At 64.8% G+C, this 16,390-nt stretch overlaps 1 protein-coding gene across 1 annotated transcript; it reads right to left on the reverse strand.

Annotated features, from left to right (window-relative positions):
- Positions 1-629: 629 nt before the first annotated feature.
- LOC129402103 (NACHT, LRR and PYD domains-containing protein 1a allele 5-like) lies at positions 630-14,209 on the reverse strand. Its single transcript, XM_055127079.1, has 12 exons — positions 14,124-14,209; positions 12,273-12,304; positions 11,024-11,068; positions 9,273-9,338; positions 9,022-9,051; positions 8,195-8,239; positions 7,341-7,387; positions 7,203-7,252; positions 5,135-5,352; positions 3,921-4,171; positions 2,568-2,704; positions 630-704 (listed from the first exon to the last, which is right to left on the reverse strand). Exons 1-12 carry the CDS (start codon positions 14,153-14,155, stop codon positions 674-676), a joined length of 984 nt encoding a protein of 327 aa, XP_054983054.1. The 5' UTR covers positions 14,156-14,209; the 3' UTR covers positions 630-673.
- Between the last annotated feature and the right edge of the window lie 2,181 nt (positions 14,210-16,390).

Below are 16,390 nucleotides of genomic sequence, written 5' to 3' on the forward strand. Positions count from 1 at the left end.
AACCCTGAGCCCAGCCGGGTGTGGCCCCAACACCACACGAGCCCTGGGGGGACACTGAGGTCAGACCCCGGCCTGGAGGCCCCGGGGGCGTCTGCCTCACGTGCAGCGGACTCGGGCCCGTCCCCAGCGTCCCCTGAGGCCCCCGGAGCCCCGCCAGGGTCGTCCCTGAGCACAGCCAGTGGAGCCGAACACGGGACAGCTCAAGCAGGCGGGCTCGTGCGTGGGCTGCGGGGCCAGGCGTGTCGGTCCTGCTGCAAGCTGGCAAGGGGCCAGGCCCGTCCCCTCCCGGCGCTGCCCCCGGCACGGCCACACCGCCACTGGCCGCACCCGTGCAACCTCCCGGCCACAAACCCGGGCCAAGCACGGCGCATGCCGTCAGCCCCTCGGGAGGCGGGGCTGCCCCCGGCTCACTGGGACAGGCCCGGCCCGCAGCGCCCGAGCAGGGGCACTCAGACCCGGGCCAGCCGCCACCCTGCCGAGGAGAGGAAGACGAGGGCCTGAGAACCGGCTGCCTCTGCTGCGCGGCCCCCCCGCCCCGCAGCCCTCGGCCCGGGCCGACACTCACACTCTCGCAACTTCGCCTTCCACACGATCTCCTCGGAGTCCATCTCCACAGCAGCAGCTTGACCCTCCACCGGCTGCTCCAGGTACACCTCGATGTAGCTCTTCAGCTTCAAAAGCGAGCCGTCCACAAACTCAATCTCCTGGGGGGGGAGGGAGAGGGAGAGGGAAGGAGGGAAGAGAGAGGGAGAAGAGAGAAGGAGAGGGAGGGACGGAGAGAGAAAGAGGGAAAGGGAGTGAGAAAGAGGGAGAGAGATGAAGAGAGAGAGGAGAGAAAAAGGGACGGAGAGGGAGAGAGAAGGAGAAAGAGAGGAGAGAGCAAGAAAGGCAGAGGGAAAGAGAAAGAGGGAGAGGGAGAGAGAAGGAGGAAGAGAGGGAATGGGGAAGAGGGAGAGAGAGGGAGAGAAAGAGGGAGAGAGAGGGAGAGAGGGAGAGGGAGAGGAAGAAAGAGGGGAAAGAGAAAGAGGAAGAGAGAGGGAGAGAGAGGGGGAGGGAGGGAAAGACAGGGGGAGGGAGAGAGAGGGAGAGAGAGGGGAGGGAGGGAAAGACAGGGGAGGGAGAGAGAGGGAGAGAGAAGGGGAGGGGGAGAAAGAGGGAGAGGGGGACAGGAGAGAGAAGGAGAGAGAGGGAGAGAGGGGAAGAGAGAGAAGAGAGAGAGGGAGAGAGAGGGAGAGAGGGGAAGAGAGAGAGAAGAGAGAGAGGGAGAGAGAGGGAAGAGAGAGGGGGAGAGAGAGGGGAGAGAGAGGGGGAGAGAGAAGGGGGAGAGAGAGCGAGAGAGAGAAGAGAGGGAGAGAGAGGGAAGAGAGAGGGGGAGAGAGAGGGGGAGAGAGAGAGTGAGAGAAGGAGGGAGAGGGGAAAGGGAGAGAGTGAGAGAGGGAGGGAGAGGGGAGAGGGAGAGAGAGGGGAGAGGGGAGGGAGAGGGAGAGAGGGGGAGAGAGAGGGAGAGAGGGTGGGAGAGAGGGGAGGGGAGAGGGAGAGAGGGGGGAGAGAGGGGAGAGAGAGGGAGAGAGAGGGGGGAGAGAGAGGGGAGAGAGAGTGGGGGAGAGTGAGAGTGGGAGAGGGAGTGGTGTGGAGAGGGTGAGTGAGGTGGAGGGGAGTGAGGGTGTGGGGAGTGTGGGAGGGTGTGAGGGAGTGAGGGGGGAGATGTGGAGGGAGGGAGGTGTGGGAGGTGGAGAGAGGGGGAGTGTGGGAGAGAGGGGGAGAGAGAGGGGGAGAGAGGGAGAGGGGGGAGAGGAGAGAGTGGGTGAGTGTGAGTGGGGAGAGGTGAGAGTGAGAGAGGGAGGGAGATGGGTGGATGGAGGTGAGGGGGTGGTGTGAGTGAGGGGTGAGTGGGTGAGTGGGGATTGTGGGGGAGAGAGGTGGGTGAGAGAGGGAGGGTGAGGGAGAGGGGAGAGAGAGGGAGAGAGGAGGGAGATGGGAGAGAGGGAGAGAGGGGGGAGAGGGAGGGAGATGGGAGAGAGGGAGAGAGAGAGGTGTTTGTCCTGCCCCGCAGGGGCTGATGACAGGGCAGCACAACGGCCAGCAGCAGGTGACGTGGCATCACCAGCGTCCCTGTGTCCCTGAGCCCGCGGAGTGAGGTCTGAGTGCAGGGCCAGGAGTCGGCCCTGGGCACCGCCAGCTGTGCCCAAACCACCCCCCACACAGGAAGGGCAGAAGCGGCGGAGGGCAGGCTGCAGGCGGCCCGCGGCGGGGGGTCGGAGTCTGAGCCCGCTGCCCGAGTCCCATGTCCAGGGCCCCAGAGAGCTCCGAGGGGCGCAGCGCCCGTGGCGGCGACTGAACCGTCGAGGGAGAATAAGCAGCTGCCCCCGCCCCCGACTCCAGGCCACCCGCTTCTCCCGCCCCCTGGTGGGCCCCAGCGCCCGCCGGGCCCTTCTGGTGGGTTCTTGTTCTGACCCCCAGTTCTGACAGCCCAGTTCTTGGGCTGACCCCCGCGGCGTGTCGTGGCACTGGGGACCGACCCGGGCCCTCGGGCGGGGTGGGCAGGGCTCCGGTCCCCCCGGACTCACCTCGGGGGTGATCTCCGCCTCGGGCTCACTGATGAGCCGGTACTTCTTGCCCGTCCTGCAGCTTCTTCTGGCACACCGGGGGCTTGTCGATCCTCACGAACCTCACTGGAGGAGTGCTTGACCGCCTTGGAGATGTCCTGGGCCGAGACGGGTGGTTGAGGCTGGTGGCAGCAGCGGGAGGGTGGAGTGTCCGGCGGCTGCCGGCCCGCACGCCTGCCTTCGGGGCTGGGGGTCAGCAGCCCCCAGGCACAGCCCTGCCGTGCGCGTGGCCCCAGCGACGGGCGGGAGGTGTCGGGGCCAGGCTCGTGGGGGCCGAGAGCTGAAGGTGCACTGGGGCCACCTGCGTGCCCCGCCCCGCCTGCCCCCACCCTGTGCGGCCCGCAGCCCTCCCCAGCCCGGCTCCCTGGCCGCCCCCATCACTGACGTCAGCCCTCCGGGAAGTCGGGCTCATGTCGGTCGGGCCCTGAACACCAGTGCTACTCCGCCCTCCGCTGCTTAGGGGCCCGAGCACTGCACAGCGGCTGGGCGTGTGCGTGTACGCGGCTAACCCCGGCCCAGTCCACCAGCAGTGACCCCTGAGCACTGACGGGTGTGGTCCAAGCCCAAAATAAAACAAACGAATCCAAACACTGATTGTACCCAGAGGGTGTGTTTTTCGTCCTGGTTTGGCCCGTGGCCTCTGAGCACACGCAGCAGTGCTCGGGGCTGGTTCCCGGCGGGCTCTGGGGCCCAGGGTGCTGGAGGGAGGCCCTGGGCGGCCCGAGCACGGCGAGCCCCCTCCCCACCGTGCTATCGCTCGGGCCCCGGGTGGGCTCTAAACCCGCACAGCTCCCGTCCTTGGGGAAGCTGCGGCCAGACCGGGGGGGGGGGGGGGGGGGGGGGGGCGGCTGCGTCTCACCGGGCCAGTGGTCCCCAGTCTCGAGCGCCCACTCCAGCTCCCTGCTCCTCCCTCCCCTCCCGCCCTCTGCGGCTCCATCTCGTGCCCACCCCGCCCCCACCCGCCCCTGTGCTGACCCGGCGGGACGGGCCCAGGAGCCGCGCTTGCCACAGCCCGGAAAACAGGGCTTAGGACGCCCGGCCCCCAGCCCCCTGGTCTCCGCAGCCACAAAACCCAGAGCCCGGAGGTTGCTTTCCCCGAGAGCCTGCGGTCAGATGAGCTAATCCGGGAGCGGCCGCTGACTCGGGCTTGGACAAACCCGGCCCGCGCGGCAGCCCTCCCTGAGCCCCACTGGGCCGTCCTGCCTCCCGCAGGTGGGGGGGGGGGCGGGGTGCAAGGCAGCACCCGGGGCTCAGCAGAGCGGGCTCCCCACCGCGGGTCCAGGTGCACCGAGGGGCGGGCGGCAGGCGGCCCACCTTGATGAAGGACTCGTTGTTGGTGGCAATGTAGACCCGGAAGGACAAGGACGGGTTCTGGTCGACGGCCTTGTAGAGAATCACGGCCCCGTGGTGGGAGACGGCGTCCTCGCTCTGGATGACGGGCCCCACGGGGGACAGAGAGCTGACGCGCCACGTCACGTGCGTGCCCGAGTGGTCCACGGCGTGTTCCAGGGATGCCCCGGAGCTCTTCACGTGGAACACCCGGAAGGTCATGTCCGTGTCGTGATCTGCAAGAGCCAGAAAGTGACACCAGAGCCACCCTGTCCCCTGGGGCCCTGCTCACACACACGGCACAGCCCACACCACACACGCCATCACATGGCACAGCCCACACCACACACACCATCACACGGCACAGCCCACACCACACACGCCGTCACACGGCACAGCCCACACCACACACGCCATCACACGGCACAGCCCACACCACACGCCATCACACGGCATAGCCCACACTATACATGCTATCACATGGCACAGCCCACATCATACACGCCATCACATGGCACAGCCCACACCCACACCCACACACATCACACCTGCACACACACACACACCACCCACACACACCATCACACGGCACAGCCCACACCCACACATGCCAACACCCACCCATGCACTCAAGCAGACATGCACGTTCACATATGTTCACATGTGTACACCCACTCATACACATGCTACATGTGCATGCCTGACTATACATGTGAACCCTCACTCACACATGTGCTCACGTGTGCAGGTCTGTTCACATGCACCCACCAGTGGACACTAGTTCACACATATGTGCTCACATGCATTCATGCCTGTCTGATGCATGTGCACTTGCCCACATGTGCTCACACAGTCACATATGCACACTGGTCACCCAACTGTACTCTCATGTTTTACACACATGCATGCCTGCTTACATGCATGTACTCATGTTACACATGCATGTGTGCTTGCACACATGGGCACATATGCTCAGTGCTCACAAGCTACTTGTGTGCTCACATACACATGTTCATATCTCCACACTCACACATGCATTCACATGCTACAAACATGCATGCCTTCTCACACACCCTCTCACAGTCGCACGCACTCACTCTCACATGCCACACACACACACACACACACACACACACACACACACACACACGCACGCGCATCCTTCCATCACCCCTGGGGCTCGGGCACGCGGGACTTACGCCCCAGACACAGGGAGTGCGGGAACTGGATGGAGCTGAGGCCTCCGGGCTCACACTTCACGTCGAACAGGGGCCCGCCGACCACCCAGGGCTTCTCCACCAGCTCCGCAAACTTGCTCCACGACAGGACGCAGTACTTGATGTCCACCTTCCGGGTGACCTCGAAGATGAGGCCGGTCTCTGTGCACTGGTACGTGCCCTCCCCGTCCACCTTCAGCCTGCGGCAGGCAGAGACAAGCACGAGGGCCGGGCGCTCGCTCACCAGCACGAAGGAGCGACTCACGCGCACCGTGAGATGGGCCCGAAGGAACGGGACCCACGGACGCGAGGTCAGTCTCGCTCGCTGGACTTACTGGGCGTTTGGAATTGTTTTGTTGATTTCTAAAACTCAAACCATCGTGTTTTTTTTTTTTTTTTTTTTTTTTTTGCTTTTTGGGTCACACCTGGCGATGCTCAGGGGTTACTCCTGGCTTTTCATTCAGGAATTACTCTTGGCGGTGCTCAGGGGACCATATGGGATGCCGGGGATTGAACCCGGGTTGGCCGCGTGCAAGGCAAACGCCCTACCTGCTGTGCTATCGCTCCGGCCCAAAAAAACTCAAACCATCTTTATTGCTATAAGGAAAACCCGATGGAGTACAAGCACGCAAGGGAAAACAGCTGGCACTAACAAATGGTAAAAAATTTGTTCTTAATGGCTTAAAAGCCGTTTCGATGGGGTGCGGGGGGGGCCGCCTGCGCGTGCAGAGACCCCTCCCCACTCTGTGTACCATGTGACGCGCCCGGCTGCCCAGCTGGGGACTGCGGAAGCGGGGAGGCCTTGAGCTCCAGCCGAGCAGCCTCCTCAGTCCAAGTGGCTTTGCTGGGGCGTTCAGGGATCACTCCTGGCAGGGCTCGAGGGGCCACACGACCAGGGCTGGAACCCAGGTCAGCCACGTGCAAGGCCAGACCCTGCCCACTGCACCCTGCCCCGGCCCCCGATACTAACGGTGTAAAACACATTTCTACATCCACCCACTTACTCCTTTCCACCCTCGACAGAAATCCTTTCCATATGTTTCCTGGACATAAAAACACTCTGTGTGTGTGTGTGTGTGTGTGTGTGTGTGTGTGTGTACATATATCCATGCATACATGTACGGACCTACGCACACATGTGAATATGCACCTCCTTTGTGTCTATTGGTTCTGCATGGCTTTTTCTTGCTTAACATATTTTAAGATTGTGTCTCAAAACTGTATCCACAATATCTATATGATTTGGGGCTGGAGCGATAGCACAGTGGGTAGGGAGGGCATTTGCCTTGCACGCGGCCGACCCAGGTTTGATTCCTCCACCCCTCTTAGAGAGCCCAGCAAGCTTCCGAGAGTATCTCGCCTGCACGGCAGAGCCTGGCAAGCTACCCATGGCCTATTCGATATGCCAAAAACAGTAACAAGTCTCACGATGGAGATGTTACTGGTGCCCACTCGAGCAAATTGATGAGCAACGGGAGGACAGTGCTACAGTGCTACAGTGATCTACATAATTTATTGGCTGCTCTACTACATGGCCAAATGCCACTTTCCAGACCAGGAGACCTAGAGGCCCTCCACTGTTCCTCCTGCAGTCTGGGCGAGTGCTGGGAACCCCCTCAGACGGGCTGCCGCTCTGCGGGTACTTCCCGGAGGAAGCCCAGTCGGTCTCGGCCCGGGGCACCCCACAGGCCGGAGAGTGCGTGTGGCCTGCAGGAGGCCCAGCTCGAGCTCCAAGAACGTGGAGTTGCCCAAGCACCGCCAGCAAAGACCCCCGAGCACAGAACGAGAAGCCCCTGAGCCCACTCGGGGGGGGGGGGGGGATGTTCTCAGTGTTGTGTATGGCTAATCTCCTCGCCCTCCTCCCCGCTGGAACTCTGCAGAGGAAACTCAATCACCAGAACCAAGTATTCTGGGCCAGGGACAGAGCAGGTCAAGGCGCTTGCCTGGCGTGGGGCCGACCCAGGAGAGCCCCTGAGCACAGCAGGGTGAGCCCGGGAGGCCGGGGGTGGCCCAGGAACCGCAACCAGCCCTTCCGAGCTCGGCTACTTACAGAAACTGCCCCTTGGACAGCAGCCTGGGGGTCACCTGCTCGCTGAGTTTCTGGGGGAGAAGGAGGCGCGGTCAGTGGCAAGGAAGCAGACGCCGTCCCCGCAAGCGGGGGCCGAGCGCCGCCACCCAGGGTACTCACAGTGTCCGCGGTACAGTGCTCGCAGGCTGGCTGGATCCTCTGGGACTCTAAACGACAGGAAAACACGCTCTACACACATGACCGAAATGACAGAGAGAAACACGCTCTACACACACAGCCGAAATGAAGAGAGAAACACGCTCTACACACATGGCTGAAACGACAGAGGGAAACACGCTCTACACACATGACCGAAACGACAGAGGGAAACACGCTCTACACACATGGCTGAAATAACAGGGAAACACACTTTATATACAAGTCTGAAACAACAGAGAGAAACATACTCTACATACAAGACTGAAACAACAGAGAGAAACATACTCTACATACACGACTGAAACAACAAAGGGAAACGCACTTTACACACATGGCCAAAACAACAAAGGGAAACATGCTCTACACACATGGCCGAAATGACAGAGGGAAACACGCTCTACATACAAGACAGAAATAACAGAGGGAAACATACTCTACATACAAGACCCAAACAACAGAGAAACACGTTCTACACATGACCAAAATAACAGAGGGAAACATACTCTACATATAAGACCGAAACGAGAGGGAAACGCCTTTACACACATGGCCGAAACAATAGAGGGAAACACACTCTACACACATGGCTGAAATGACAGAGAAACACGCAAGGCCAAGCCAGGCACCTCGGAGACGAGATTTAACGGGCGCCGCCTTGGAGACCCACCCTCTCAGCACCGGGTGCGGAGACGGGTCTGGAGGGTCCCCCCAACGCCTCTGTGCGGGCCAGACCACCCAGCCCAGCCACCTGCACCCCGTCCACCCGCAGCTCAGGCGCCCCCACAGCTCGGCCCCCGGGGGACGGCGTCTCTCACCCTGCGCGGGCACCTGCTCCGTGGACGGCTGCCCCGGGTCCTCGGCTGTGGAGACAAGGGTGGGCTTGGGTTCACGCTGCGCTGGCCAGTGACCCCTGCTCCCGTGCGACCCCCGGACGGAGCCGGCCCCGACACACGACTCCCACTTTCTCCGGTACAAGGGGCTTTGTCCTCTCTCCTCTCGGGGGGGGGGGGTCCCAAGCATGCTGGGGGGGCCAAGGCCCCGCTGATGACTCAAGGCCCCGAGGCCGGCTCTGGCAGGGGCTAAGGGTCAAGGAGCTGCTCGGGGGCTGGGGGCCTCCAGGGCTGCACCCCACAGTGCTCGGGGCCACGGGGACCAAACCCCCGGCTCTTCACGGCGGGCGGGGGGCTCCTGTCTCAGCGCAGGGCCTGGGGGAGCCCGTCTCCTCTCCCTGACCCGCCCGAGGAGAGACCCCGGCCCCCGGGACAGGGAGGGCCTGGACGCACAACGTGACCTCCCCTCCGGGGGCTCAGGCGCACACCGCGCCCCCCCCAGCCCTCAGGACCTGGAAGCCGCCCCCCGGGGCGGGCCTGGGCGCTCGCCAGTGCTCACGGCGGCCGCTGAGTCACCCCCGAGCAATCGCCCCAACTCCGCTGCCGACAGGGCGCCAGGAAGTGCAGGAGGCCCGGGGCCGTGGGCAGGAAGCCCCCCTCCCCGGCGGCATCCTCTGCTGCCCCGCTCCGGCCAGGGGTCCCCTGCCGCTTCCTGCCCCGCCGAGCTGGGGCGACTCTGCACGGAGACAGAAGTAACCGCCCCCCCCCCCACCGCCCACCACAAATCACACTCCGAGGAAGGAAATACTCACTCGGTCCCTCCGCCTTGGGTTCCTCATCATCTGCCGACGGAAAGAGACACGGGCGGTCAGGGTGGGGACGGCCGAGACGCGCAGGGCCCGTGTCCACCCGTCGCCAACCCTTCCCGCTCCTCTCCCAGCCCGGCCTGTCGGGCCGCTCTGCCGGCCAACGGGAAGGGCCTTCCGGGGACAGCGGCCGCCACGCGCCCCCGGCACGCCACCCGCCACCCCACAGCCAGCGCGGGCCCCGGCTGGCCCCTCACCTGACTCCGCCTCACTGTCCGAGCTGCTCTCGGCGCTGCTGCTGGACGCGGACGCGCTGACCCCTCCTAAAAGGACACGGCACCTGCACCCGACTGCCGCCCACTCCGGGGCCCGCCCGAAAGGGAGCGGCTTCTCGGGCCGGGGGGAGCTGAGCTTCCAACCCTGGGTTTGACCCCTCACCCTGCAGAGGGCCCCCAGGCCCTCCCAAGCCCGACCCTGAGCACTGAGCCAAGAGTAATTCCTGAGCACTGGGTGTGGCCCCAAAACCAAAGTAATAAATGTCCATTCGGATCACTTGGGGCTGCCAAAACCACTGTACAGGGGAAAGGGGCTGTCACTCCTGAGACCCCCCAAAAAAGTGCCCATATACGCTGGCGGCAAGGGTCAGGGGTCATATACGGGGTAAGCACAACCCACAGTGCCCAGCTACTCTGAGAGCGCGTCCCAGCACACGCCCCTCCCGGTGCCCAGGACGCCCCCTCCTGGACCCCTGACCCTTGCCCAGTGCAGAGGGGGCTGTGCCCACCCCTAACAGTCTCCAAATGCACCTGCTGACCGGGGAGGGGCCGCCCCGTCCAGCTGGGGGTCTCTCCTCTCCCATCCCGGCCTGGACCCTCACACAGGCTGGAGGGCCGTGGCTCCCAGCCCCACTGTCTGCGGCCCTAAGGCTACCAGAACCCCTCATACCCCGACCCGCCCCCAGATTGTGGGACACGCTGGTGGGGTCTGCTGGGCTCCTCGGCCAGGCTGCCTCCAGGGCGGGGGGGCTCAGGCAGCCCGGGAGTCAGCCACCCGCCCTCCCCCCCGGCCCACCGACCGCTGCCCGGAAACAGGCCCTGAGGGCACAGGGGGCACCATGCTGCGGTTTGGAGCTGGGTCCCTTGCAATGCTCTGCACCCTGTGTACGCCAGTGCCTCCTGTCTACCTGCCTGTCTGCCTGCCTGTCTACCTGCCTGTCTGCCTGCCTGTCTGTCCGCCTGCCTGCCTGCCTGTCTGCCTGTCTGTCTGTCCGCCTGCCTGCCTGTCTGTCTGCCTGTCTGCCTGTCTGTCCGCCTGTCTGCCTGCCTTCCTGTCCGCCTGTCTGCCTGCCTTCCTGTCTGTCTCTCTGCCTGTCTTCCTGTCTGTCTGTCCGTCCGCCTGCCTGCCTGCCTGTCTGTCCGTCTGACTGTCGTGAGGTCTGGCGTGGCCCTGCTGGCCCTCAGGTCCCTGCTTGTTGCACCCCGTCCCTTCGCCCCAGCCCTCCGGCTCTTCCCCACTCCGGGCCCTGATTCTTGCCCCTCCTGAGCAAACTCTCTCCCCGCCCGGAGCCGCCGAGCCCCCTAGAGCTCAAGGCACCACCCCCTCCTCCAGGAAGCACCCAAGGCTGCCCCGGCCAAGAACGCACCAGCCACCCGGGCTGGCAGATCTTGTTTTAGGGCAAACGTTCAGTTTAGGAAATACCCCCACTGCCCTGCAGATAAATTCTCCGCTTCCCTTGGGGCAGCGTCTGTTTCTGTTTTTGTATTTTTGCGGGGTGGGTGGTGGCAGGGTGGAGACCACTGTCTCACACCAGCGAAGCCTCTCGGAGCCGCCCCTCGGCTCCCGAGTTCCCACCGAGCCTCACTGACACGGCGAGTCCCCTGAAAGGCGGAACTCACCTGACTGCGGGCAGAGCGACAGTGCCCACCGCCCGGGAAAGTCACACTAGCTGCCGCTGAGCCCTGCTCAGACGGGGCCCCGCAGGCCCCGAGCACTGAGCAACACTCCTTACCTGACGTGGACTCCTTCAACGTGTCCAGGCCGGGGCTGGGGCAGTCTACAGGGGAGAGAGGAGTTGACGTGAACCCCCCCCACCACCACACACACACGCACGTGCATGCATGCACGCATACACACACGCATACACATACACACACGCACACATGCACACACTCACACATGCACACACTCACATACACACACACGCATGCACACACACATACACGCATACACACACACATACACGCATACACACACACACACGACAAGACGTGGGCCGTCGTGGTTAACCTGCCATGTTAGTACCTCCTGCCTCGCCTCTCGGGGCAGCCAGGAGCCAGGGGCCAGGGCTGCAGGCCAGCAGAGCCGCGGCCTTCCCAGCAGAGGGCCAGGCCTGCTGTGTCCACTTGCATCTGCTGGCTCCTGGTCATGGCTGCATCTCCTGCCCAAGACGCTTGGTGTCCCCGACACCCCCCCGGCCGATCAGTAACCGAGGCCGGAGCAGAACATGCTCTGGCCCAGGGCTCCAGCCAGAGGGTCAGCGTGGACCCCCAGGCCTGCCCGCCCAGAACCAAAGCCCTTCCCGAGCCGGCCAGGAGTGATCCCTGAGCACAGAGCCACGGTGGCCCCCAACAAACAAACAAACAAAAAACAAACAAGAAAAGTCCATCATCTCTGAAACAGGATAAAGCCAGGCCTTCCTGCAAATTTAAAGTGAGAAGCGTGGTCACCTGTGTGTGTGTGTGTGTGTGTGTGTGTGTGTGTGTGTGTGTGTGTGTCCCCACGCACAAGAATGAGTTTTCTTTTCAGGATTGGGCCACACTGCGATGCTCAGGGTTACCCCTGGCTCTGCACTCGGGAATTCCAACTCAGGGATCCTTATGGGATGCCGGGGAATCGGACCCGGGCCGGCTGCTGCAAGGTTGGCGCCTTCCCTGCTGGACTCTCTGCAGGTTAAAAGGACGTCAGACCCAGTGTGGAAGCAGAGCGAGGCTTAAGAGCATGTATTTTCTACACTCAATGTCCCTGTGCTCGACTTTTTGAGTACCTGTTGAAAAACAATCTTTCATTCTGGAAATTTGCCATTATCTGAACTGGTGGTTACTTCCATTCATTTCTCTCTGTAACTCGGGCAGAATGTAACAAAGCGATGGCCACACACAGTGATATAACAAACCCAGGACAAACTCGCTTTCTAAACGTCAACCATGATAAAAACGAGGACAAACTGGCTTTGTGAAACGCAGCAGCGGGTCTCATACCTTTGTCTTCCAAAGAGGCACTCTGGTCATCGCTATGAGAAAACAAAAAAACAAAATCCGTTTTATAAACTGATCCTAATTTCATCATTTTATATATCTAATCTTAGTTCATGTAAAATTATTTTGTTTTGTTTTTTTTGGTCACACCTGGCGATGCTCAGGGGTCACTCCTGGCTCTGCACTCAGGAATGACTCCTGGTGGTGCTCAGGGGACCCTGTGGGATGCCGGGGATTGAACCCGGGTCGGCTGTGTGCAAGGCAAACGCCCTCCCTGCTGCGTTGCTGCACTGGCTCCTAAAACTGTATTTCCTATCGTAGGGAAACCCTCCACACGGATGGTCCTTCTCCTCCAGGAACCCGGTGGGCTCCGGGGCCCGGGCCTTAGCCCGCCCTCCCGCTGCAGCCTGGCCCCTCCCCGCCCTGACGCCTGGGGAGAGACCCCTTCTCTGCCCCTGCAGACTCAGCGCCTGGCCCGGTGCTCGCCTGCTCCGAGGCCCGAGGGTGACTGGCACCTGCATCTGTGCGCCATGCCCGGCGTGAGAGGTTTACAAGTTCGCACTTAAAACAAAAACAAAAACAAACCCAAGCTCAAGGGGGTTCGAGCAGGTGGGTGAGGCTCGGGCCCCACTTCACGGCCCGGGCGCCCTGCTGCCCCTGCTCACTGATAAACAACCGCAGCTGCAGACCCGGGGCTTACACTCAGTGACACACAGGGGCTGGAGGGACAGCCGGAGTGCAGGCCATGCACGCAGAAACGCGGGATCGATCCCCAGTGCTTCGGATTCCCCCAGCACCCTCAGGCCAGGAGCGACTCCTGAGCACTGTAGCGGGAGCATCCAAACAATACAAGAGTCGGTAAGAAACAGCCCAGAGGTGGGAATGGCAGGGAGTCCACCCAGCCTGGACACTCCCCAGGGGTGCCCCGGACCCAGGGCTGAGGGGCTGGTGGCCATCTGAGAAGCGGGCAGCCGACTGCAGGGGGTGGCCCTGAGTGGGCAGAGAGACTCCAAGCCGGGACCCAAGCAGGGGACTCAGCACCCCGGGATCAGCTCCTCAAAGGGATGTCCCGTGACCTCTCCTTTGGTTCTGTTGGGGTGCCCGGTTGCTTGGGGGGGCCGTTTGCTCGGGGGGGCCTCGCCCCAAGGTGCTCAGGCCTCACTCCCAGTGGCGCCTGGGACCAACGCGGGCCATCCGTGAGCAAGGCCAGTGGCCTGCCCACTGGGCTACCTCCGCGGCCCCTCCACTTTCACTTCCGAAAGGGCCCGAAGTTCTGCTCAACCCTCGCGGTGCGAAGGTCTGGCGTCCCCGGGACTCGCTGAGGCTTGGGGTCCGTATGTGGCTCTCGGCGGGGCCCACGGCGGGGGGGGGGGTGTCGGGGGTCGGACCAGAGCCCGCGGTGCTCAGGGCTCTCGCCCGCCGGTGCTCAGGGCTCACGCCTGGCCGTGCCAGGACGGGCGCGCGCGGCCCCGTAAGGCCGGCCCGGGGTTCGAGTCTATTTCTAAGGCCCAGGAGCTCCCCCGGCTCTGCCCGGCCCGGCCCGGCCGCTCGCGGACCCACGTGCCCACCCTCCGCGGCGCGGGCGCGGGGTCGCCGGCACCCGGCGGGCACCCAGGGGGCACCCAGGGGGCCCGGGGCGGCCTCAGGTCCCGCCGCGCGGCGGGAAACGGGGCCGCGTCGGGGCCGCAGCCCCGGAACCGCCTCGCCCGGCCCCGCGCACCTGCCGGGTCCGGGTCCGGGTCCGGGTCCCGGGTCGGGCCGAGCCCCGCGCCGGAGACGCTTTGTCCGGGCGGCGCGGCCAGCGCGGCCCCGCGCCCCTGGGGGTCCCGCCACGTCGAGCCCGCGGCCGCTCACCTGCTCGGGGGGCCCCCGGCGCCCAGGCTCATGGTCGCGGCGCGGTGGGCGCAGCCGGCGGCGGGGACGCGCGCGAGGGCGGCGGCGCGCGGGCGGGGGGGCGGGGGCGGGGCGGGCGGGGACGAGGGCGGGTCTGGGGTGCGCGAACGGGGGGCGGGCGGAACGTGGAGCAGGGGCGGGGGGATGGGAACGGGGGGCGGGGACTGGTGCTGGCGGGGGGAAGGGGACGGGAGCGAGGGCGGGGCGGGGCGAGGGGGCAGGGCCGGGCCGGGGCGGGGGCGTGGCCGGGGCCGTGGCGGGGCGCAGGGGAGCGCGCGGCGGGCCGGGGAGGAGGAGGGGCCGGGAGCGGGGGGCGGGGCCGGGGCGGGGTGCAGGGGCGCGCGCGGCGGCCGCGGCGGGGGAGGGACTGGGGCGGGGCGCAAGGGCGGGGCGGGGCGCAGGGGCGCGCGCGGCGGGCCGGAAGGCGGGGGCGGGGCGGCCCCGTGCGCCCCGGCGCGTCCCCCGGGAGTGTCCCCGCGCGGCTTCTCCAGGGGCCCGGAGCGCCCGGGCGGGGGGTTCCCGTATTGGGGGTCTCGCGGCCCCCTCCCCCCCCGCCCTGCTGCCGTCCGGCGGCCTCTGGGGTCCGAGCAGCCCGGAGCCCGGCTGGCCCTCTCCGGCTGTTTGTGTTGGTGTTGGGTCGCCCGGGAGACGGGGAGGGGGCCCGCTGGTGCCGGGTCAGGCCCCAGGCGCGGGGGGCGGGGGCCCGCTTCCCTCCCGGGTCGGTCGGGGTCACCCCTCGCCTCCCTCCGCTGCTGGCCCCTCCGGACCCACACAGCCCGGGCGCGGGGCGGGCGCGGGGCCACCGTGCGCCAGACGCGCCCCGTCCCGCCCCACGTGGGCCCAGCAGTGCCGGGGCTGGCGGGGGGCGGGCGGGGCCGGCTGGCGCAGACCAGGCCCTGGGGCGGCTGCCTGGGGCCTCTCCTTTCGCCGTTGTCGGGTGGGGCCACGGCAGGTGGCCAGCGCGGTTCCGCAGGTGCGCCCCACCCTTCCTGCAGGGGGGAGGCGGGCAGAGCCAGGGAGGCTCCGCGCGCACAAGGGGCTAACCAGCGTCCCCAGTGGGCAGGAACAAGGCCCGTTGGCCCTGCAAGCACACGTGACTTCGGGTTCCTGGTGACATCTCCGCCCCCCACTCCCTGCCCACCTCGCTCTCCGGCGAGTGCCACAAAGCTGTCGCCCCCCCCCCCCAGTCACCGCCATGGCGTCCCAGAGGGGCTTCCTGACCCTCAGCGCGGGCAAGGCCTGCGGGACACCAGGGCGGCCCTGTCTGCACCCAGAAGGACGCACGTGCGCGCCCCACCTGGCCGGACCACCCTCCCGGGGTGCACGTCCGGACGCGCCCCCACTTCCTGCCGCTTCCCCGCTGACCAAGGCCAACTGCGTGAGTCCTGGTGCAGCGGAGGTGGGGGCGCTGCTCTCCCTTGCCCACCTGCACCCCTCACACGTGCCCCGCTGCCGCCCGCCCCAGGGCCGGGCCCGGGTGCAGAGGGTCGCCTGCAGCCCGCCCTGGCCTAGCTGGGTCTCCAGGCAGGAACGCACGCCAGGGGATTCCGGCCCTGCGACTTCTCAGCCCTCGGGCTGCTCTAGGGTGTCCCTGTGAGCCCCAGCAGCACCCGGACCGGAGCACCTCCAAGCTGAGCGTCCCCTGGAGTGCCCCCTGAGCACTGCTCGTGAGCCTCCCCCAAGAAAGTCGCTTAATTTTTAGCTTTTTGCTTCTCTCTGTGAGGAAAGAGAATCATTTCTGGTTTTGTTTTTTTTTTCTTTTTGGGTCACACCCGGCCATGCACAAGGGTCACTCCTGGCTCTACACTCAGGAATTACTCCTAGCGGTGCTTAAGGGACCATATGGGATGCTGGGAATCGAACCCGGGTTGGCCGCATGCAAGGCAAATGCCCTCCCTGCTGTGCTATTGCTCCAGCCCCCAAGAGAAGCATTTCTGTCTCTGCGAAATAGATCCAAAACTGGTGGCCAGCCGGAGCTCTGTCCCCGGGCACCAAGCATGGGCCTCTGAGTCCTGCCCGGAGTGATCCCTGAGCACAAAACCAGGAGCAGCTCTGAGCACCCACCAGAACAGTCCAAACCCCTCTCAAAAAAATAAAAGTTTACGGGGCCAGAGCAAGGGCGTTTTGCCTTGCACACAGCTAACCAGGGTTCGATCCCCGGCATCCCATAGGGTCCCCTGAGCACCACCAGGAGTCATTGTGACCCCTGTGCATCGCCGGGTGTGATC

This window comes from Sorex araneus, chromosome 2, assembly GCF_027595985.1.
Source record: "Sorex araneus isolate mSorAra2 chromosome 2, mSorAra2.pri, whole genome shotgun sequence".
Lineage (NCBI taxonomy): Eukaryota > Metazoa > Chordata > Mammalia > Eulipotyphla > Soricidae > Sorex > Sorex araneus.

Bases quoted from the DNA above. Each gene is read 5' to 3' on its own strand.
- LOC129402103 (XM_055127079.1), bottom strand. From the start codon at position 14,155: ATGAGCCTGGGCGCCGGGGGCCCCCCGAGCAG. The intron at 9,052-9,272 runs GTGAGGGGCCAG...TTCCGTCGGCAG, and splicing joins GGACAGTGAGGCGGAGTCAG to ATGATGAGGAACCCAAGGCG. The intron at 7,253-7,340 runs GTGAGTACCCTG...CTTCTCCCCCAG, and splicing joins AGCACTGTACCGCGGACACT to AAACTCAGCGAGCAGGTGAC.